At 50.6% G+C, this 24,265-nt stretch overlaps 1 protein-coding gene across 5 annotated transcripts in view; it reads right to left on the bottom strand.

Annotated features, from left to right (window-relative positions):
- DOT1L (DOT1 like histone lysine methyltransferase) overlaps positions 1 to 24,265 on the bottom strand; it is a 90,509-nt gene that overhangs the window by 27,257 nt on the left and 38,987 nt on the right. For all 5 annotated transcript variants that reach the window (XM_029057367.2, XM_029057368.2, XM_029057371.2 and 2 more), the window contains exons 6-9: positions 23,308 to 23,402; positions 20,261 to 20,323; positions 8,108 to 8,163; positions 1,292 to 1,371 (exon numbers count right to left, since the gene is read on the bottom strand). In XM_029057367.2, coding sequence (XP_028913200.1) covers positions 1,292 to 1,371; positions 8,108 to 8,163; positions 20,261 to 20,323; positions 23,308 to 23,402 — 294 coding nt within the window. The remainder of the gene's footprint in view (positions 1 to 1,291; positions 1,372 to 8,107; positions 8,164 to 20,260; positions 20,324 to 23,307; positions 23,403 to 24,265) is intronic.

Raw genomic sequence — 24,265 nt, 5'->3', positions numbered from 1 at the left:
CCAAAAAATCTCCTACTGAAGCCAGACCATTTTCTCTTATGACTCAAGTGCGCCTGATGGGGACACTCGGGTCTGTTATGGAACCAGAAAGCTATCTGAGGTGTGAAGGGCAATCAATTAGTGGGATTTACTGAGCGCTTACTGGGTGCAGAACACTGTACCACTGGGCAAGGCAGAATCTAACACTTTCTACTGGCATCGCTTGAACATGAAAAAGAGGATCGGAAGTGAATTCAGGTCTCTACAATTGGGTCGAATGGACCTAATAATAATTATGGTACTTGTTAAGAGCTTACTCTGTGTCGAGCACTGTTCTAAGCATTGGGGTAGATACAAGTTAATCAGGTGAGACACAGTCCATGTCCCACATGGGGTTCACACTTATCCCCACTTTACAGATGAGGTAACCGAGGCACAGAGAAGTACAGCTACTTGCCCAAGGTCACACAGCAGAGCCAGGATTAGAACCCAGTTCCTTCTGACTCTCTGGCCTGTGCTCTACCCAAAACAGTTTCAGCTGTCTGCACGTTCTTACCGTTGCCAAACAAAACACCGATGCCCTCCTGGAGAAGTGAGGGCAGAGGGGCCTCGGCATCAGGGATTTGGAGCTAAGAAACTCATCCCTCAAGTTTCCCAACTTTTCCCACTGAATCATGTGGCAAGTCCAGATCCAGCTCCCTTCAGGAGTAGAACCGTACTGAACCTCCTCCTCATCTCTCACCATGACCCAGGGGTAGCAGAATCCAAGGGGAGTGGAGTCTAGATCTCAAAAGGAGGGCCTGGGGGGATAATTTTCTTTTCTCTTCATTTTTTTTCTTTTGGGGATGGAGGAGAGGAGGTGAGGGAGGGAGAGAAATGGGGGTGTCTGGTTGATTTCTAGTCAAAAGGGTTAGTCAGGCTTTAGTAAGGATGGTTCGTGTCTTCACAACTAACTTACGTTCTCTTTGGGCCAGAGAATTTTCATAACCCCTGGCTTTTACCTCACTCAATGAAGCACTGAAATTCATTCATTCATTCAATCATATTTATTGAGCACTTACTGTGTGCAGAGCATTGTACTAAGTGCTTGGAAAGTAGAATTCAGCAAGAAATGCCCTGGGGACCTTCACGAGGAAAAGGGACCACTCAGCTGGCATTAATATGGCATTCATTCACCAGTGGGCAACAGAGGCGGCAGGACCACAGCGGCAACCAACCGGCCAGTGCTATTTTACCCGACTAACAAAGAAGCGGAACATCCAGCAACTCCCCCAAGTGATGACAAAGCAAAAAATAAACAGTGGTGCGTTACCTTCCTTCATGTTTGCAAATCGTTCTTTCAGTTGGTGATCCACCTCAGGACCAAAGGCAAAATTATTCACAAAAATAACACTGCAAGACAATAGTCCAGTTATTGAAGGGCAAGACAAAGTTTCATCTTTAAACATGCATTCAATTCACAAATGAGTAGCTTACGGCCTTTCCTCACCCATCTCTGATGACGAGTCAGGTACTCAAACAGTTGCCCAATGTTCTATATACAGAGACTGTGAGGCTTTAAACAAGCAGACTCTTTTGAATTTCATTTCCTAAGAGCAGTAGGAAGCTCTGAAAAGGAAGCAGTTGGAATTCCTGGCAATGCAGGTGGGACCAAAACAACGGTCTCGGGCAGCTGGAATCTCTCCTGTCTCATCCAAGATGGCTAGGACCCTGCTTTCTAGACTTGATGAGCCTCAGAGACACCATGTGAGGTGGGGGTGCTGCCGCCTGGACTGGATTGGACTGGGCCCTGCTCTTTCTCTGTGATAACACCCAGGGGGAGACCTAAAAACGCAGGGTCCCAATCTCCTGGGGCCAAAAGCGACTCCTGGGAAGTTGGGCCCTAGAGGGACAGTCAGGGCCTGGAGAAGCAAGCCTCCTACCGAAGTGCCTAAACCACTGGGAGTAACGTCAGACCCCAGGAGAACCCAGCCCAGAGATGGGAAAAAGTTAACCCAAATCAGACCACAACCCCTTACTGAAAAGGAACCAAAAACCAAGCAAACAGACAAATAAAGAAAAAAATCACCACCCCCGCCATCGGCCGGCTGATCTTGCTTCAAGGCCGCCATGCCTGGGGCGCCTGAGCGCCGGGCAGTCTGGCATCTCGAACTCCGTCGCCCAGGCAATCGCCGGACATTCCGCGGGCTACCGCGGAATGAGCTTTGCCTGGCTGGGAGTTTGGGGAAAAGAAATCCGCCTGGACCATTTCCAGAAATCTGGAAAGTGACCATGGGGGCAATGGTCTTCAACCAAGTCCATTTCGGACCGTCTCATTCTTTCACCTCTGGGGTCTCCAGACAAAGACACCTGGCGCTAGGTCCACTTTGAAACTGCAGAACGGAAATCCAAATGATATCTTGATACATGTTCTCAGGGAAAATCTGGGGGGGGTCAATGCTTGGCCAGGGACTGCCAGCAAAGAGCTCCATCCTCACTTGCCCTACTCGGGCACACATTCTTCACCCCCATCCCTCACCCCTACCCTCCTGGCTGAACAATTCGAACAGCGGCATGAGTAAATCCTCATTGGAAAAATCTCAACAAAGTCCCATCGCTTCCTCCTCAAACAACTCTTCCCCTCCCTCCCTCCCTCCCTCTCACCCCCCCCTCCGCTTTCCCCACTCCCATCCCCCCACAACCTCTCCCCTCCTCTCCCCCCACCCTCCAGCCCAGTGAGTTACTTTGGATGGATTTTATTAAGCGCTGACTGCGGGCCCGGCACCGGGCTCAGCACTGCAATAGGCAGAGGATAATCAGATCAGACACAGTCCCTGTCCCGCACAGGGCTCCCAGTCTAGTTTACAGCAAATTTCTACGACTGGACATTAACCTTTCAAAAAGATGCAGTGTTGCTTTTTCGAGGCTGGGAAGGTGACGAAGCCAGAGGCAGAGAACAGCTGATTCAGAGAGGGCAATCTTCCTCTGCAAAAGGGCCTCACTGGCAGCTTCTAAAAACTCAGAGCAAAGAACCTCCTCGGTCTCATCTCCGTGATGGGCGGGGAGGACCTCCGGCAGGGGAGCTATATCTGGCAGAGTGAGGAGCGGGGCACAGAGTGAGGATACAACATTGACTCTTTCAGCTGAAATTCGCTTCTGGACATTCAGTCCATTAAGATGGGTCCCTCTGAGTTCGGCCACTAAGGCTAAGGCCTTATTATCATGCCACCTGGGGGAGATGGAGCCGAGGGCTAGGACAGCAGCACCGATGTCGCTAAGCCTAAATAGAGATGAAGAAAGCGGATGGCACGACCAGCTGCGGAGCCAGCTGTCGAATGGGCCAACCGATCTGGCCTGATGCTTCCCATCGCCAGTTCTCTCCATGTTTCCCTCTGTGATTGATGTGTTTCTATTAATATCTATCTCCCCCTCTAGCCTGTGAGCTCGTTGTGGGCGGGGATTGTGTCTACCGACTCTGTTCAGAGTGTACTTTCCCCAAGCGTTTATAGTACAGTGCTCTGCACACAGTAAGCACTCGATAAATACCACTGATTGATTGACCCAACCCTGCCTATTCCAAATCTTCTCCCGGAGGACACCAAACCATCGAGCTGTTCTGTGAGTAGACAAAAAGCATTCCACGGCAAACCCGGTCAGCTCTCCCAAAGCGTGTGTGGTCGGTGGGTGATTTAGCGGGAACGCCGCTAGGGTCATCAGGGAACCTCCTTCACTCGACTGAGGACGCCCATCCGGACGCAGCGCGCTACGCCGTCGGAAGGACGGCAGGCGGGAGGAGCGCACACGGCCTCGCCTGGGTTTTCCTTAACGTGGGGTTCGTCCAGGTACGTAACCTCTGCGTTCTCGGAGAGCTGATGGGCCAGGAGGTCCCAGGAGGTGTATAAACCCTCTTGCTTGCTACGGTTCTCTCGCCGGGGACTGTACCGTGTCCCTGCATGCATTCATACAGCGCCGAGGCAATGGAAAGAAATAAACCCTCTGATCACGGTTTCGTCTCTTTCCCTCAAGATTCTGGTCCTGAGCCCCCAGAAAAATTGGGAGTGAAGAACGGGTACAAAAGAAAGAAACCTGGGTGTCCTGAGAAACTTCTCTTTCACCGGGGGTTACTATGAAACCTGCTAACCTGTCCGAGGGCTCACTGAATGACAGTGCTACCATTCGGCCTCTTATGAGAATGAAGCAAGGTTCACCATTCCGACTAGCTGACCTCTGGGGCACTGAATGGGCCAGCTGTTCGAGCATCACGGACATGCCTGGTTATCACACTGACTGCCATCAGAGGTAGATCAGCTAACCCCACCCATGAAGAGCCGAGGCAAAAGCTCACTTAAGGCAGTTTTGGCTGGTCTCCAATCGGAGGCACTGACGACTTGGAGAAAGTCCCGGGTGGTAACATCGCTCTAGAGCAGGCAGCGGCATTTGGTTTGGCTTCAGCCATGCCATTCTGCATAGGGGCCTGGGGGAAGGTGGAGAGAAAGGCCAATCTGGGGCAACAGCTTCTCAGAGAGACTCAAAAGATGCAAATTTCTGGGGGCCCCCCCAACACCCCCACCCTCCAGGTTTCCGCAAAATTCCTGTCTTCCCCCACGTGGTGCTCCCCTACATCCCAAAAGCGGAGGACGGGGCAGAGCAGGGGGCCGTGGTGGCACCTAGAAGGAGCAAACAGGAGGCACGGAAAGCAGCAGGACGGAAACCAGGAGCTGGAGCAACCCTTGGGACCGATGCCAAAAGCAAGGATGCCAGGTTAAATGGCGTGGCATGCCAACTTATGGCACACAAGCCAAGGGTCGTGATGGCCGGCTGGTAGAGGGAGAGGAGAACTTCACGTCTACAGGAGGCTGGAGGGCTTCAACTGGAACCTGCTAACCCCAGGTTGCTGGGGAGCACTGGCCCTTCAAAGGCCTGGACCAGGCCTCGCCCCAACGAGTCCAGCAAGAGTAGACTCTCACTTTGGTGAGGAATGTGCGCTCGCCATTGGTCCTTCCCCTTGGAGGACAGAGCTGACCTTCGTGACCGCCGGAAGGAGAGGCTGATGACGATGAAGCACGCCCATGGCTGTCTGCTTCGGCCCCAACAGGCCGACTGGGGTGGGGGGGGGGGGGGGGGGGCGCACGGTCCCGGCAGCACCAGGGCACACCCCTGCCAATGAGCCGTCTGCCGTTGGTCCATCACGTTTGCCACTGGTGGGCCCCTTGGCGGGTTCTGCCTTCCGCCTTGACCGCCCGGCCTCGAGAATCCTCATGCGGCATCTCCTTGCTGAGAGCTTCATGACTGCAGGGCCCCGTGCTGGTTGATCTGCGACAACTGGCTCCCAGTTGGTAGCGGCAACGCAGCCCCGTCGAGGTTTTCGTTTACTGCATCCTTAAATCGCTTCCTCTGCCCTCCTTGGCTACGGTGGTCCATTTTCAGCATCCCGCAGCAGCTGCTTGGCTAGCCTGCTAACGTTCCTTCCCCTCACATGGGCCCCAACCGGCAGGCTTGTGTTGCTATGGGTCAAGCTTGCGCCCCAGAAGACCAACTTGATTCCAGGTTTTTGTCAGCTGCGCTCCGGCCTTGCCCTCGGATGCTGAGCGTAGCCTGCGAGGGGCTCTGCTCGGGGAACCCGACAACGCGGAGCTTGGGTGGGGAGTCCCAGTCTCCCAGCTGCAGAGAAGCTCTGGAGAACTTCAGGGAGATCCAGAACCTGACACCACACTGCCATGCCACTCTCTGTCTTGCAGAAGGAAGCTCTGGCCTTCTTCCCGGTCGCTTACTGCATCGGCGGCCGGCGTGCTGCCTAGGTAACATAATCCTGGGACCAAGGCGAGACAGCTTCTCAGCGGAGCGTAAGGCTTTCCAAGTACAGGCCGATATAGCACCCCCGTTTCCATCAGACTCATTGTCGGCCCCTTACACCTGGACGAATCATTTGCCTGACTCTGCGGGCGTGTGCCTCCAAGGCACAAACTCATCAACATAGAACAATTCTTTAAGGACTGTCTCTAAGAGTCTGGGCGGTGCTTCAAGTCTATGGAGGTGGAAGAGCTTCCCAGAGGGGCAGTAACGTATTCGAAAACCTGATTCTGGGTCTCCTGTTACATTCTCCCAGCGTGGATGTGCCAAGTTGGATGGGCCCGGGCTCACCGGGCCTCCCTGCTTTACTGGATCGGAAAGGGCACCCTCAGCTCTGACCCAGCTGGCCGTGAGTCGTGAAGTAGTCTGATGGCCTGGATGAACTTGCCGGGGTAGCCAAACTGACGACCTAATTTCTAGAGTCCCGATGATGTACTGATGGGGTCAAATGCTTGGGTGAGGTCCAGGAAGCCACGCCTACTGGTATCAGTGCTGTTCCCCTTACTTCTGCGGCTGACCCGCAGCCAAGATCACATCCGTTAGGCCACACCGTGGTGTGAGGTCACACTGCGATTGCAGGAGCGGCTGGTCCACAATCTTCTTCAGGAGTCCTCTGGTTAGGATCTTACCAGTGATGGAAAGTCATGAGATGCCTCCATGACTGCAACAATCTGATCTTTTGCCTTTCTTCATGAAGAAGGGGATGACGTTGGCATCTCGGAGATCCTGTGATACTTCCTCAGAGGTCCAGGAGTTGAGGAAGAGCCTGGGTAGGTGATCAAGCACGGCGCCCCCTCCTCACTGGGAGATCTCGGCAGGCTTGTCGTCGGGTCCCGGGGCTGTGCCATTTTTCCCCGGCTCCAGGGGCTGCAGTGACGGCCTCGGGAGTTGGGCCACATGCCAGGTCTCAGCCCGTCAGAAGGATTCCTGGGCTTGGAAGGGCCTCATCTCCCACGGCTGGAAGCGTGGGGGAGGGGAGCGTGAGAGGGCACAGGTGTCCGTCCCTCGGGGACTACTTCTCTCGTCATCCATGATGGGGCTGGAGCCGCCTCCCCTCCTCCAGGGGTCCCACGGCGGCAGCTCCCAGGTCACAGGTCTCTGGCCTTCTTCCCGGTCGCTTACTGCATCGGCGGCCGGCGTGCTGCCTAGGTAACATAATCCTGGGACGCGTTGGGGGCGGCATGGAGGTGCAGCTCCCGGTGGGGTGGTGGTCTGCAGGGTCCTGAGCCTCTCCTACTCTGGCACCCGCCACCCGCTGTGCCCACCCTTAACTTGAGCCGCTGATCGCAATGCGGGCAACCGCGGGCTGCGCTGCTGTCCGAGTCTCAGGAGGGCCCCAAGGGCTATGGGTGCAATAATTGCTTCGCTGCAAGTAGACTTTTCATCTCTGAGTCATTTGCATCGAATCAATCTTGGGGATTTTGCCGGGCAATGGCCCAGTGTCTCAACTGCTGCCTGGGAGATGGACTCGTGGAGAAACGCCCATTGGCTCTTATTACCAGGGGCTGGGGGAAGGTGGGGGTGGTGGGGCGAGTCTTCCGTTCCAACAGGGATGCTGTGATATGGCTGCAGAGCTCATGGCAGATGTCTTCATTCTCCAGGAGCCAAACACTTAGCTTCCTAGGCATCTTGGAGGCCGTTTGTCGATGCCATATTTCTAGCTCCCTCCTTTCAGGAGGGAGCTAGAAAAAATGGGATTGAACTGAAGTCCAAGAAATTTGGGAGAGCCATGAGGAGGAATTTTCTGACTGTGTGTGTGTAAACCCTGAAACACTGGAACGATGGAGATCATAGCTCTCGATCCCTGCAGGTGTTTAAGAAGACAACAGACAACCATCGGCTCAGGGATTCCACACCATGTCTGGTATCTCCTGCATGGCTCTCCCATCTCCCAAGATGTTGCTCTGGGGTCTGCTCTCTCCACACGGTGCCCCTGCCACCAAAACCTTTGGCCAAACTAAGTTGTTGTCCCATCCACAAAATAGTGTTCTTTTTTAAAAAAATTTTTTAAAAAAACAAAAAAAATAAGAGCCAGGCAAGCGGGTCCTCAAAAGTCCCCCAGCAGGCTACAAGTTGAGAAGGGAATGCAAGGAATGCTCATGAATAAATCTTCACTGCCTACAACTGAAGAGACACAAACCCATGTATGTTCATGTTTATGCTTCTGCATAAGCAGCGTTTAAGTAGCTAAAATACCGAGACAATGTTTTCAGGGCTAATCCGTTGGAAAGGCACAATGCTGACCTTAAGCCACATGCTCTGATACACAGTCACTCGAGTCACAAATCGATAACTCTACCTTGTATTTGCTATTCGTTCTCGCCACTCTTCCGAGAGGAAGTCACCTCTTTCCAGCTAAAAGAAACAAAACATCAAACGTGTTGAAAAGTCATCCCACGTCTTTGGTGGTCTAAATAGCAAAAAGCCAGCAAACAAGTTCAAATGAAGACGGTTATGGTTGATACATATGTAAACTGATAGTGGGAGTTGGCAAAGGGAGATCACACACTATCAAAAGAAAAAACCTGAACCTGATAACCATGTCAGTGCAGGTGACCTGACCTGCACTCTAACAACCACCTGGGATTAAGTTGCTCCACTAAATCCTGGGGCTAACACAGACTGCAATCATAAACGGAAACGGTCAGCCCACTGGAGTGCCCGACTAAACTGCAGCTCCTTCCATTTCTTAAGCTCGCTGATCCCATAAAAAGATAGGGTTCTATAACTGGCATGTGAGAAAATAGGATTTTTTTTTCTTTTTTGGTGGCAAGAAGAGGAAGAGGCACCCAGCCAACTGAACCCCAGTGAAATTCTTCTCAATCAAGAAATTTACTGTTAGGTAAAAGCTCGCCAACCAAAACAGCATTCTGGGCCTGGCAGCTCCTCAATGACCTGAGACTTTGACTTGACTGACCTCTGAACTCTTTCCCTAGTCCTCAAAATAATGAGAAGCAGTGTGGCTTAATGGAAAGAGCACAGGCTTGGGTGTCAGCTGGTGGGTTCTAATCCCGACTCTGCTGCTTGTCAGCTGTGTGACCTTGGGCAAGTCACTTAACTTCTCTGGGCCTCAGTTACCTCATCTGTAAAATGAGGATTAAAATTGTGAGCCCCACGCGGACAATCTGATCATCTTCTATCTATCCCAGCGCTTAGAATAGTGCTTGGCATATAGTAAGTGCTTAACAAATACCATCATTATTATTATTATTATTATTTGTTCAGCACTTAACTGAGCACTGGGGTCGATACCAGATAATGAGGACGGAGCCACTCCCTGTCCCACGTGGGACTCACAGTCTAAAGGGGAGGGAGAACAGGGATCGGAACCCCCTTTTTTCAGATGGCAAAACTGAGGCCCAGAGAAGTGAAGCGACTTGCCCAAGGTCACCCAACAGGCAAATGGCAGAGCTGGGATTAGAGCCCAGGTTCTGTGACTCCCGGCCCCAGCCTCTTTCCACTAGGCCATTCTGCTTCCCTGCAATGTGCTCTAAGGAAATTCCCCTATGTATATTGTCCTGATTCTACACACCCCTGTTCAAATTGTATTCCTAAAAACAGCATCAGGCACTCTTTTGTCACAAATTATTTTTCCAGGCCGGCCAACATTCTGACATCCTACAATCAATCAATTGCTGGTATTTACTGAGAATACACTACAAAAGAGTTGGTAGACATGTTCCCTGCCCACAAGGAGCTCACTGTCTGGAGGGGGAGGCAGACATTAATAGAAATACATATATTATGGCTATGTATACAAGTGTCGTGGGGCCGATGGTGGGGTGAACATCGAGGGCCTTAAAAGTACAGATGCAGGCGCATAGGTGATGCAGAAGGGAGAGGGAATAGGGGAAATGAGGACTTAGTAGGGAAAGGGGATCTTGGAGGAGACGGGATTTCAATAAGGTTTTGAAGGTGGTGAGAGTCTGTTATATTGTACTCTCCCAAGCGCTTAGTACAGTGCTTTGGACCCAGTAAGAGCTCAATAAATACCACTGACTGACTGACTGAGTAGTGGTGTGTCAGATAGGAAGGAGGGAGTGCCAGGTCAAAGGGAGGACAGGGGCAATGGGTCCGTGGCCAAATAGACGAGAGCGAGGTTCAGTAAGCAGGTAGGCATTCGAGGAGCAAAGTGCATGGGCTGAGTTGTAGCAGAAAAGCAGTCGGGTAAGGTAAGGTGTGGAGGTTGGCGGGGGAGCTGATTGAGTGCTTTAAAGCCGAGGGTATGGACTTTCTCTTTGATGTGGAGGTGGGCAGGCAGCCGTTGGAAGGTTCTCGAGGAGTGGGGAGATATGGACCAAACAGTTTTGTAGAATAATGATCTGGACAGCAGAGTGACTTATGGATTGGAGTGGAGAGAGACAGGAGGCAGGGAGGTTGGCGAGGAGGCTGATGCAGTAGTTGAGGCAGGATGTAAGTACTTGGATCAGCACAGTAGCAGTTTGGATGAGAGGAAAGGGTGGATTTTAGCAATGTCATGAAGGTAGAACTGACAGGATTTGGTGGCAGATTGAACGTGTGGGTTGAATGAGAGAGATGAGTCGAGGATAACAAGGTTACGGGCTTGTGAGTCAGGGAGGATGGTGGTGCTGTCTACAGTGAGGGGGAGATTAGGGTTTGGGTGGGAAGAGGAGGAGTTCTGTTTTGGGCATGTTTAGTTTGAGGTGTCAGCTGGACATCCACGTACAGACGTCCTGAAGGCAGAAGGAAACACGAGACTGCAGAGATTGCAGGGCTGGAGATGTAGATTTGGGAATCTTCTGCACAGAGATGGTAGTTGAAGCCATGGGAGTGAATGAGTTCTCCAAGGGAGTGGGTGTAGATGGAGAATAGAAGGGGATCCAGAACTGAGTCTTGAAGGACACTCACAGTTAGGGGTGGGCGGCGGAGGAGGAGTTCATGAAAGAGACTGAAAATGACAGGCTGGAGAGATAGGAGGAGAACCGGGAGAGGAGTGTGTCAGTGAAGCCAAGGCTGGCTACTGTTTCCAGGAGAAGGGGGTGGGCCACACTGTCAAAGGCAGCTGAGAGGTCTAGGCAAATCAAATGAAAACACCACCGAGTAGGCAACTGTAGAACTGGTCAAATGAAAAATAACTTGAGTACACCCTTATTTCTTCCTTGTTGAGCAGGTTTTCAGTAAACAGGTGTCCCCATACCTCGGGCATATACCCAATTTCCCGGGGCTGGTAAATATTTGGGCAGTAGGGTGGTGACATAATTCCATGGCAATCCGTGTTCAATGAGAAGAGACGCAGTGCAGCCTAATGGAAAAAGCCCGGGCCCGGGAGTCACGGGACCTGCATTTGAATCCCAGTTCCACCATTTGCCTGCTAGGGGACCTTGGGCAAGTCACTTCACCTCTCTGGGCTACAGGTTCCTCATCTGCCAAATGGGGATCATGATAACTGTTCGTCCAACTGCTTAGACTGCAAGTCCCACGTGGGACAGGAACTGTACCCAACTGGGTTATCTTGAATCTACGCCAGTGCTTGGCTTGTGATAAATACTTAACAAATATGCCACTGTTGTTATTATAAGTGTTTAACAAACACCACAATTATCGTTGTTATTATCAATCATCACCCCTATTTCTCATTCCTGCATAACACTGTTTATTGTTTTAGGCCCGCAATCTCGGTGTCATCCTTGACTCGTCCCTCTCGTTCACCCCACACATCCTATCCGTTACCAAGACCTGCCGGTTTCACCTCTACAATATCGCCAAGATCCGCCCTTTCCTCTCCACCCAAACGGCTACCTTACTATTACGGGCTCTCGTTATATCCCGGCTAGACTACTGTGTCAGCCTTCTCTCTGACCTCCCTTCCTCCTCTCTCGCCCCGCTCCGGTCTATTCTTCACTCCGCTGCCCGGCTCATCTTCCTGCAGAAACGATGTGGGCATGTCACTCCCCTTCTTAAACAACTCCAGTGGTTGCCTATCAACCTCCGCTCCAAAAACTCCTCACTCTAGGCTTCAAGGCTCTCCATCACCTTGCCCCTTCCTACCTCTCCTCCCTTCTCTCTTTCTACCGCCCACCCCGCACGCTCCGCTCCTCTGCCGCCCACCTCCTCGCCGTCCCTCGGTCTCGCCTATCCCGCCGTCGACCCCTGGGTCACGTCCTCCCGCGGTCCTGGAACGCCCTCCCTCCTCACCTCCGCCAAACTGATTCTCTTTCCCTCTTCAAAACCTTACTTAAAAATCACCTCCTCCAAGAGGCCTTCCCAGACTGAGCTCCTCTTCCCCCTCTACTCCCTCTGCCATCCCCCCTTTACCTCTCCGCAGCTAAAGCCTCATTTTCCCCTTTTCCCTCTGCTCCTCCACCTCTCCCTTCCCATCCCCACAGCACTGTACCCGTCCGCTCAACTGTATATATTTTCGTTACCCTATTTATTTTGTTAATGAATTGTACATCGCCTTGATTCTATTTAGTTGCCATTGTTTTTACGAGATGTTCTTCCCCTTGACGCTGTTTAGTGCCATTGTTCTTGTCTGTCCGTCTCCCCCGATTAGACTGTAAGCCCGTCAAACGGCAGGGACTGTCTCTATCTGTTGCCGACTTGTTCATCCCAAGCGCTTAGTACAGTGCTCTGCACATAGTAAGCGCTCAATAAATACTATTGAATGAATGAATGAATTGCTGATATTTCATTAACCCTACTGCATATTTTGCACGATGGTGGTGGGGAAGGGTTTGGGAATCACTATGGGCCCTTGTCCTCTGGAGTAATGGTGGGGGCCAGGAGGGAGGCGCGCGGGAGGGGAGGGAGAGAGAAATCACTGCACCAATGACAGATGGAGGGAAGCTTATCATCGTCCGTGGCCCGATGGCTGAGCCAAGGACCTCAGGCTGCTGTGGGGAACCAAGAGGAAGCGAAATTGATGGTGGAAAACGAACCTACTGCATCTGCCATGGCAGCCAATTCCTAGCTGGGGAAGGAACCAAGATGCACGCATGGGAGGTCCCTGGAAGTCCTGCTTCTCTCCTCCAGAGATAAGTCACCACCCCTATGGGTATCCAAAATCCCCTAATAATCTTGGTTTGGAGCCAGAGAGGGAGGAGAGCAGGGGGTTGGGTGCAAGGGAATTATGCCTGCAGCAATGGCTGAGCCTGGAGTGATTGACGCCATCTCCCTGCTCCGAACAATGAAGGAACCATCAACTGTGCCCAAGTACGGGACACATGGGGCAAGTCTGAATGTGTGCCTTTGCATGTGCGGGCACACACGCATGCCGCCGGATGACACTGTGCTACAGACGCTGCTACCTAGGGCCCAGCAGCTTCTCTGACTACCTTGCTCGAAGGCTCCATGAGCCCAGAGCAACGTCAGGGGAGTTCCCTGGCAACCCCAAGGGAAACCGTTCCACGAGCTGCCGCGGGCAGGGCGACCAACAGGACTATGGGCCCTGCCCGGTCAACCCATTCTACAAGTCGAATGCCAAAAGTTCCGAGAGTCTGGCCCAGTCCAAATCCCCATCATTCCTACTATGTTTCCAGACACGTGGGCAGGGTTGTCCCTATTGGCAGCTTCTTGCCAGATCATCTTTACCACACCCCAGCAAGCCATGGTCAACAAGGGCCAGAAATGAACAGCAGCTAAATATTGCACTCAGGCCCAAGATTTACTGCGTGGACAGCTCAAGGATGGGAAAGGCAGTAAAACTGTGGATAGGCTCTCTCCCTACACACTCAGTTCCCATGCCCAATTTTATACATACACAGTTGTCCTTCGCATTCAAAGAAGACACATGCAACTAAGCAGTGTTTGGGGCCAAAAAAGCCAATGTGGAATCCAAGGTCCCAGCCATATTGGGCACCCAAAGAGCTTGGCCCTTGTTGGGTTGCGGGGCCTAATGTTGGCAGTGTCTGCTCCGGTGCTTGCCCCACAGTATGTGCCTAACATTATTTTTAGCCCCACCCACACTGATCACATACCAAAAAAGCTCATTCTAGCCCTTGCCCTGGGACAACATTTTTGGTGCCCAATAACAGTCAATTATGCCTAGAAAAATCCACATGGCTATTTTTATGTTCCTGTTCATTTCAAAAATAACTAGAGGCAAGAATCCAAGCCTCCAAAATAGGGAGTGTTGTCAAAGTCACAGGGGACATTTGGAGGGCTCTTCAAATATCACAGCACATCTTATTTCCTACTGAAATTGGGGGGCGGGGGGAGTGGTGGTTCTAAACATTTTCAGGAGAAACACCACAATTTGCCAGCTTCTTCTTGGAATCAAGCTCATCATCAGCCCTGAAAAACAAATCCAGGGGCACCGGAGAGGGCTAATGGAGGCAACTGCTTTCCAGTTTGTAGCCAATATTATGAAATTCAGTACGTTGATGGCAAAACTGAAATTTTCAGCTTAATGTAACTAAATACTTGCCCTAATTCCCAAAACAAAGCTAAAATTACCTTCTCTTCAATCTGATTTTGGAAGCTAGCTCACCTCAGATTTCTTTGGAAACAATGATTTTTAAGATAAGACTTTTTTATGGTGAAAAAGAGTCTACCACCAACCTTGCAAACTATAATGTTCAGGCATTACCAAAATCCAGACAACAGCAATCAAATTTAGGACCTGCCTTGGGAACCTCACTTATTTTTATTTTTTTAAAAAAGGGAGGGGGTCATAGGGAGAGAGGAAATTACTTGGGCGGTGTGTGTTTTATTTTTCTTTTGTTTTCCTATCCTGAAAACTAATGCTCAGCCATTCAAAGCAACATTGAGGCACACTATCCATAGGACATGTATTCAAACGCGTTTCCCATTAGGAAATTGTGGAAAATGACAAGCACTTCATTCCATTCTTATAATAAATAATAATATTGGTATTTGTTAAGCGCTTACTATGTGCAGAACACTGTTCTAAGTGCTGGGGTAGACACAGGGGAATCGGGTTGTCCCACGTGGGACTCCCAATCTTAATCCCCATTTTACAGATGAGGTAACTGAGGTGCAGAGAAGTTAAGTGACTTGCCCACAGTCACACAGCTGACAAGTGGCAGAGCCGGGATTCGAACCTCTGACTCCAAAGCCCGTGCTCCTTCCACTGAGCCACACTGCTTCTCCAAAACTATAGTTCTTATAAAACTATCCCCAGTCTCTGCATACTTCCTACAAAGGAAGCTCCAACCCGGATATATCTCCTGCAACATGCTGTCTTCCTACAAATCCTTGTATTAGGCAACATTTGTGCTGTGCCAAGATTTTTTTCACTAAGAAATTAAGCCAAAATGTTTCAAAAATAAATGAAAGTGTACTTGGCCTCCGTCACCCCAGGTGAAATTCAAGAAGGTTATGGAATGTGAAGAAAAAAAAATTGAAGTGAACAGCTGTACTTCACATATTTAATAATGTTGGTATTTGTTAAGCGCTTACTATGTGCCGAGCACTGTTCTAAGCGCTGGGGTAGACACAGGGGAATCAGGTTGTCCCACATGGGGCTCACAGTCTTAATCCCCATTTTACAGATGAGGTAACTGAGGCACCGAGAAGTTAAGTGACTTGCCCAAAGTCACACAGCTGACAAGTGGTAGAGCCGGGGTTCGAACTCATGACCTCTGACTCCAAAGCCCGTGCTCTTTCCAGTGAGCCACGCTGCTTCTCAGAGACAGAGCAGCATGGTCTAGTGGGAAAAGCCCGAGGCCTGGGAGTTAGAGGACTTGGGTTCTAGTCCCAGCTCTGCCACCTGACTGCTGGGTGACCTTGGACAAGCCACTTCGCTTTTCTGGGCCTCAGTTTTCTCATCTGTAAAATAGGGGTGAAATGCCCATCCTCTCTAGTCTGTGCACCCCATGTGGGACAGGAACAGGCTTCAACTCCCGATTATCCTGTATCTATCTACCCCGCTTAGCACATTGCTTGGCTCAGATGAAGTGCTTAGCAATTACCACAATTATTATAAGAACGATTATTACTAGTGGCCATCGGCCCCTCGCGGGGAACCAATCTACCCAGTTTACAAACCGTTTCTATCCAACAATGAATTCTAGGTCGTTGTTTTGGTTCCCTCTGAAAGACTAACGAAGGCCCAATAACAGAGTTTACTACTATGCCTGGCAGAGCTTGTAGCCAATTCACCGCCACCTTTGCTCACTATGTCCCCTATTCCCCCCATCGTGAAGGTGCACATGATGACTATCAATCAATCCACGGTATTTATTTAGCGCTTACCATCGTCCTCATCAATGGTATTTACTGCGCACTTACTGTGTGCAGAGCAATGGACTAAGCATTTGAGAGAGTCTAATACCACAGGGGTTGGTAGATACGTTCCCTGCCCACAATGAGCTTACAGTCTAGCAGCGGCTCACCTGGCCATAGTTTGCCACAGTTGCCCGCTTGAATACCTAGTTGTCCTTGGCTTGGGGAGATGACACCACTGATGGAAAAATTCGCTTAAGAGTAGACGTGTGGCTGAAAGGCCAATGTGAGCCACACAGTCCCTGCTCCACTGTTGTGTTGTCACATTGAAAGTCTGCAATGCCTGGCGCCGACTTCTCTTTTGCTGCCTTGCTTCTCATTCTAGCTTCAGTAACCCAACAGGAGCCAAGGGGAAGCTAATACCGCTCTTAGAACTCAGAAAGCTGAAAGAGCCTCGAGTGTCTCCAAGACCAAGAAACAGGCTCAGTTTCCTTCCTTCCGAAACCCTATCTAAACTTTTTTGCCAAGGTGACAGCGATGAAAGGAGCCAAGTCACTCCTGAGTCATTGGTTTTCTGATTCCAAGTGGATGCTGGTGGTTTCAGGTGCCCCATTATCCAGCCCCCGTCGGGGTCCAATTTTCACTAAGATTATGTTCTGATTTCCAAATGCCCAAGTGGCTCCTTGAAATGGATTTAAAATGGGTGCTTGTCAATACTGCCTTGGCAACAGACGATGCTCTGATTGGGGGCCACGGAGTATCTGGAGAAGAGATGGCCAACTGCACAAGGGTGTAACATCTACACTGCTCTCTGTTCACCAGGAAATATTTCACAAATTAATATGCTCCTCTCAGTCTCTTTCACCTGCTCCTCTGCTGCCTGCCCCCTTCTGTGTGTGTGTGTGTGTGTTTTGGGGGGGTGGGGGCACTCCCTGGAGGCTCAGTTCTCGGTCCCCTCCTATTCTCCTTCTACGACCACTCCCTTGGAGAACTCATTCGCTCCCCGGACTTTAACTGCCACTTTTACTAATAATGTTGGCAGTTGTTAAGTGCTTACTATGTGCAAAGCACTGTTCTAAGCGCTGGGGAGGATACAAGGTTATTAGGTTGTGGGGCTCACAGTCTTCATCCCCATTTTACAGATGAGGTCACTGAGGCACAGAAAAGTGAAGTGACTTGCCCAAAGTCACACAGCAGACAAGAGTCGGAGCCGGGATTAGAACCCACGACCTCTGATTTCGAAACCCGTGCTCTTTCCACTGAGCCATGCTGCTTCACTTCTATGCAGATGATTCCCAAATCTCTCTCTCAAGCCCAGACATCTCTCCTTCTCTGCAGTCTCGCATTTTCTCCCGCAGTCTCTCACTATAGCCCGGCCCGCAGGCTTCACTCATCTAGTGCCAGCTTACTCACTGTGTCCCGATCTTGTGTAAGATCATTTGGGGCAGGGGACAGGACTGTTCATTAATGTTGGTATTTTAATGTTGGTATTTGTTAAGCACTTACTATGTGCCAAGCACTGTTCTAAGCGCTGGGGTAGACACAGGGGAATCAGGTTGTCCCACGTGGGGCTCACAGTCTTCATCCCCATTTTACAGATGAGGTAACTGAGGCACCTAGAAGTTAAGTGACTTGCCCAAAGTCACACAGCTGATAAGTGGCAGAGCTGGGATTCGAACCCATGACCTCTGACTCCAAAGCCCATGCTCTTTCCACTGAGCCACGCTGCTTCTCTAATTCTGTTGTAGTGTATTCTCCCAAGCACTTAGTACAGTGCTCTGCACACAGTAGGTGCACAATAAATACGATTGAATGAATGAATGTCTGTTAACTTTATCAGTCCAGCGTCCTGCAAACACTAAGCACTCAAATACCACTGATTGACTGTACTCTCCGAAGTGTTTAGTCCAGTGCTCTGCACGTAGGAAACGCTCAATAAATACCATTGATTTTGATTGTACTCCCAGTGCTTAGTCCAGTGCTCTGCACCCAATAAGCACTCCATAAACGCCACTGACTGATTGTACTCCCAAGTGCTCAGTCTGGAGTTCTGCACACAGTAGACACTCAATAAATACAGCTGATTGACCCATCAATAGTTCTTTCATATCTGGGTAAACTGGGTGACCTGCTCGTAGCCAAGCGGCAGACAAGGCCACATGCCTTTCTTGCCACAGCCCCCTCTGCTTGCCCCATGTTTCTCTCAGCACCCGGGTCCAAACCACCACTTCTCCCCAAATCCCCATCCCCATCGGAGGCACCATTCTCCCCTCAGCCCGCCCCGAAGGCACTCATCTCCGATCAGCCTCAGTTATCGCCCTGGTGATGCTCACTCCACCTTGGGCAAAAATTCCTCAGACTTAGTTCATCCCACACTATTTCCTGACCCACTAGCTCCACTCCCTCGCCATCCATCACCGAGACCCGGTTCTCTCTTCATGGGCCCACACTGCATTCTCCAAACCAGGACTAACCTCCCCATCCCCTGCCAACGCGTGGAAAGTTAGTTCACATCACCGCCCCCGCGCCACCCCCCCCCCACAGCCCTTGCTGCCTCCAGACCACCCAGCCACCCCCATCACATCGCTCAGACCCTAATCACCAGTCTCTACCACCCAATAATGCCACGGGTTATTCATTCATTCATTTGATCGTATTTATTGAGCGCTTACTGTGTGCAGAGCACTGTACTAAGCGCTTGGAATGTACAGTTCGGCAAGAGATCTGTTCAGCAACAACAGAGCCTCCCCTTTCCCTTCACTTTTTTATGGTATTTGTTAAACATTTATTATGCGTCAAGCATTGTTCTAAGAGCTGGGGTAGATACAAATTAATCGGATTAGACACAGTTCCCGCCCACAGGAGCCTCAAAGTCTAAAATGGAGGGAGAACTTCTTTTTTTAAGGTACTTGTTAAGTGCTTACTATATGCCAGGCACTCAACTATGCACTGAGGGAAACTGGACACAAGCTAGTCAGATTGGACACAGTCGATGTCCCTCATGGGACTCACGGTCTTAATCCCCTTCTTACAGATGAGATAACTGAGGCCCCGAGAAGTGAAGTGACTTGCCCAAGGTCACATAGCAGAGTGGCAGAGCAAGGTTTATAAGCCAGGTCATCTGACTCCCAGGCCTTGGCTCTTTTCACTCGACGACAGTGCTGCTTCCTTTGCTGTTACTAACCCAACAATAATAATAAATTACAGTATTTGTTTAGCTCTTAGTATATGCCAAGCACTGTTCTAAGCATTGGGGTAGATTCAAAGTAATCAGGTTGTACACAGTCCCTATCCCACATGGGGCTCACAGTCTTAATCCCCATTTTCCAGATGAGGTTACTGAGGCCCAGAGAAGTGAAGTGACTTGCCCAAGGTCACACAGCAGAAGAGTGACGGCCCCAGGATTAGAACCCAGGTCCTTCTGCCTCCCAGGCCCGTGCTCTATCCACTAGGCCAGGCTTTTTCTCACCCTCACATTCCAGGTTCTCTTCCCACTTCCACAGCAGGCCAGGCTTTCTTTAACTTTTACTCCATTAATTGTTCGCTGCTCTTCAGAATTGCTCCTGTAGACTGTAGGCTCCTTGTGGGCAGGGATCACGTCTGCCAGAGAGGCAGCATGGTTCAGTGGAAAGAGCACGGGCTTGGGAGTCAGAGGTCATGGGTTCGAATCCCGGTTTAGTCGCTTGTCAGCTGTGTGACTTTGGGCAAGGCACTTCACTTCTCAGTGACTCAGTTACCTCATCTGTAAAATGGGGATTCAGACTGTGAGCCCCACATGGGACGACCTGATCACCTTGTATCCTCCCCAGTGCTTAGAACAGTGCTTTGCACATAGTAAGCGCTTAAATGCCATAATTATCATTACCAACTCCTCTGCATTGAATTCTCCCAAGAGCTCAGCCCAGTGCTTTGCACCCAGTAAGTGCTCAATAACCACTGACTGACTGCTTGCTCAAGGGAGACTGAAGAGACCCAAGGCAGGGGCAGCAGCAACTCTCCTTTCCACCCTGCCCCCACCCCCAAGCAATGAGGGCCCTGGGGGGGGGGAGGAACCACCTCCAAATGCCCCCCGGGAAAATTCCATCCTTATGGGGAAGAGTTCTTGCAACACCCATCACCTTAGACTAAAACAGCTGACAGGTCACATAACTTTGGGGGAACACCATATTTCCAGCAGAGGCCAGCCAAAAGGAGAATGCAAACTCATTGGAAAGAAAAAAGGGAAAGGTTTTCACATTCATCACATCATGATCATCATCATCAATAACAGACAGTGAATGAAGCTTTCCTTTTGAAATGCACTCACTGTGTATTCTGCATGCTTTTTCCCATACCATTTCATCCACTTTCTGAACTCTCTGTCCATTGTCTAGAGGGAGAAAAACGAAATGACCTATTACATGACATCGGGTAGTACCACAAAGTTAGCGGAGGAGAGAACTCCGCGAACAATTTCCAACTAATTCAAAACCCTTCCATCCAATGCATAGGTGGGATTTTTTCTTTTCCTTCTCGCCTCCTGGTACTCCTTTCCCATTTGTTTTCCAGGTGCAGGCCATCACAGCTACTCAGTTACGGAGCGGCCCTATTTGTGACCATAAAAATCCCAGGCAGCAAAGAGCATGGCAGGAGGCAGTCAAGAGTGACCAAAGGCATTTTATTGCATACAAGCAAACGAGCAGTTGTTCAAGCGGCCACCCGGGAACCTGTCCAATCCCATCTCATAACAAACAGAAGAAAACAAGAGTGATAACCTATAGGCAGGGTGCTACACCAGGCCATGTGGAGACTACTCTTGGATGGAGTTGGATTTTCCAAAACTCCAACAGCAGTCAGCAGAGCCGGTGAGACGGTAAATCACTCTTTCTGCCATCAGGGTCTTCGTCATCTTCTCGGCAACCATGCCTCTGGCCGGAACTCAGTGACAAAAGACCAAATCCCGGGGAGCGGGTGATAACAGGAACAACAAAAGCAATTTCTCTTGGCTCGGCTGGGCCAAGTAAGTCGATGAGTTCAAGTAATGCGGGGGGGGGGGAGGAGGGGGCTTCCTGATTTCTTCTTGGACTAAGAGAATGGAAGTCATACTTTGCTGTAAGCTCCCAGGGACCATGGAGGGTGTCTTCTAACCCGGCCGGACTCTCCCAAGCGCTCAGCCCAGTGCTCTGCACACAGCAGACTCTAAGCTCCTGGAAGGCAAGAGATTGGGTCTATTCACATCATTGTCCCCTCCCCAGTTCTCAGTCCAGTGCTCTACCCTCCAGAGATGGTAAGCTCCTGGAGGGCAGGGATCATGTCTACTCACTTCACTGTCCTCTCCCCGGCGCTCAGTCCAGTGGTTTGTCCCCAAGCAGGGGCTCAATAAATAACCAGTGAGTGATAGATGCAAGACCCTAACAGCTGATATAGCTTAAGTACAACTCATCTGGGTTCAGGGTTTCTCTTTGAGACTACTGAGTTCTGTTGCATCTCCTGGAAGATGAATAATTAAGTCGGGCAAGGGAAAATTCTGGCATCAAATAAGTGCAATCATTACACTATGACACTTCAATGCCCCTATCTTTGTGGGGATACCCCGCCGGCACAGTCGTTCACCAAACACGCCCTTTCGAATCGCAGGTCCCAGCTACTCCATAATACCTTTGTAAAGCAACCCAATAGGCTACCCCCGTGGAGAGGTCCCAGTTCTGGAGGAGTCACAGTGGAAAGGGCACAGGGCGGGCAGGCAGGAAACCTGCCTTCTAGTTCCAGTTCCACCACTTTCTTGCTGTGGGGGCTTGGACAAGTCATTTACCTTCTCTAATGCCTAGATTTCCTCATCTGGAAAATGAAGATTACCTACCTAATAATAATAATGTTGGTATTTGTTAAGCACTTACTATGTGCAGAGCACTGTTCTAAGCGCTGGGGTAGATACAGGGTCATCAGGTTGTCCCACATGAGGCTCCCAGTTAATCCCCATTTTACAGATGAATCCCCATTTTACTGCTCTCTCTACCTCTTAGACTTTGAGCATCTTCTGAGACAGTAACTGAGTCTGAGCTGATTCTCTTGTATCTACCCCAGCGCTTAGCCCAGGGCTTGGTAAAAAAGTGAGAGAGGAAAAAAAAACACCATCGTCATCATCACAAGTCTTATAGTCGTGATGCAGACCGTGGGGACAGATAAGGAAACTCCCAGGAGCCTGGCGAGAAACACCAGTAGTCGCAGGAGCAGGTGATGAGAAGCACCCTAGGTTTTGAGGCACGCTTTCTCTGTTGTTATTGCTGCTGCTGCTCTTAGCTAACATCCAGGAAGAATTTCTCAGTGTGCGTATGTGTGTGTATGGGATTCATTCATTCATTCATTCATTCAACAGTATTTATTGAGCGCTTACTATGTGCAGAGCACTGTACTAAGCGCTTGGAATGAACACGTCGGCAACAGATAGAGACAGTCCCTACCCTTTGACGGGCTTACAGTCTAATCGGGGGAGACGATTGGGGGCGGAGGAGAGGGCAGGGCAGGTCGTGGGGGGTCAGCCCCAAGCACAAGGGGGAATACATGAGGAAGTGGGTCCCAGGGAGGGTTCTTTGAGCGAAAGCCTCGAGCCTGCGGGGATTTGGAAACCCCTAATGATGTGGAGCAGACTTGCCTCCCAAGCGGAACATTTGAAGTTTACAAGCCTCCAGCCATAAAACCCTGGGTTTCGAGCCAAACCCAACTGGGGCCCATTCTGGGCAAGAGAGCTTGGAAGGAACTTGGGAAATCCAAGGGCTGGGTGAAACCTGCCCCCCTCCCTGAGGTTTGAGTCTTTTCTCAGCTAGAAATCAGAATTCCCGCCACTATGCGATGAGGAAAAGAAATCGGTCTTCGGGCTTCCACTGACAGCCGCTCCACGTCAATCAGCCCATAGTTATTAATAACAATAATAATGACAGTATTTGTTAAGCACTTACTATGTGCTAAGCACTGTTCTAAGCGCTGGGGTAGATACAAGGTGATTGGGTTGTCCCACATGGGTCTCACAGTCTTAATCCCCATTTTACAGATGAGGTAACTGAGTCAGAGAGAAGTTCAGTGGCTTCCCCGAGGTCACAGAGCAGACAAGTGGTGGAGCCGGGATTAGAACCCACATCCTCTGACTCCCAAGCCCGTGCTCTTTCCACTAAGACACTGGGGTGTGTCCAACTGCACAGGATGCATCTGCCCAGAAAACCAGGAGGCTTGAACAGCTGGTTTTCCCAGGACCAGTTCGGGGTCTCTCGGCATAAAACCCACAGTTTCAACTTGGTGAGGCATAGCTGCTGCCAGAAAACCACAAGCCACAACCAAGTCAGAAGCTGGCAGAGACAGTTTCCCAGTGGCACTACTCACCTCGGCATACTTGGCTGGAATATCAGCTTTCTCCACACCATAATGATGCTTGCAGTTGGTGGCTGCCGCCACCTGAAGCACCACCTGACCCACTCCTTCAAAGAGAGAATGAATGTTCAGTAACCCCAAGCAACTCCAAAGGAAGGTGATTGAATACATCCTCCCCCACCCCTTCTTCCACGCCGCCCCCGCCGCCCCCTCCCCCTCCCCCAAATTGACAAGGCCACCCAAGTCAATTATTCATACCCACTTACCACAAAAAACTGGAGGGAAGAGGCAACACCCCACTTGGATTTAGAGTCATCTGGGGCGTGGCAGTGACGTTGGAAGAAACCGCACAGGGGACCAATGCCAACGCCCAATTATTCACGTCAAGGGCGTGAGAAGAAGTAGGGAGAAGGCAAAAATGGGGAAACTGGCTTGGCCTCCAGCAGCGGCTCCAGAACCAGCCTAGCTCCTTGGCAGACAGAACCCAGACGGAACTGCTGCAGACAGCGGTAGAAGGGGCAAAGTTGGGCAAGAAGGCAGGCAGCCTTAACAGCTGGTGAGTGCTTGGGGGGGGGGGGGTGCTGCCAAGAATCCATGCACGGATGGCTGACAGCTGACTGTTGGCCACTTAAAGAAGAGCTAAGAGACCAGCCCTCTAGAATGTAAGCTCCTTATGGGCAAGGAATGTGCCTGTTTATTGTTATACTGTACGCTCCCGGGCGCTTAGGACAGTGCTCTGCACACAATAAGCACTCAAATACGATCGAATGAATGATATCCACCCACACCGAAGGGATCCCTGCTTGGTGGCAACTCCTCCCCAGAGCAGGGATGACAAGAAACCCAGCTGCCTCCTAAAATGATTCTGATGAATTCTAAAATCCCCACTTCTTATCAGTCTCTAGAATTGCCTCCACTTGACCCCCCTCTAACATGGCTTCAGTCTCCTTCACTCCAAGGAAACTGCCCT

The sequence above is a fragment of the Ornithorhynchus anatinus genome, unplaced genomic scaffold, assembly GCF_004115215.2.
Source record: "Ornithorhynchus anatinus isolate Pmale09 unplaced genomic scaffold, mOrnAna1.pri.v4 scaffold_93_arrow_ctg1, whole genome shotgun sequence".
Lineage (NCBI taxonomy): Eukaryota > Metazoa > Chordata > Mammalia > Monotremata > Ornithorhynchidae > Ornithorhynchus > Ornithorhynchus anatinus.
Note: the sequence above shows the minus strand (reverse complement) of the source record. Positions and strands in the feature narration are given on the sequence as shown.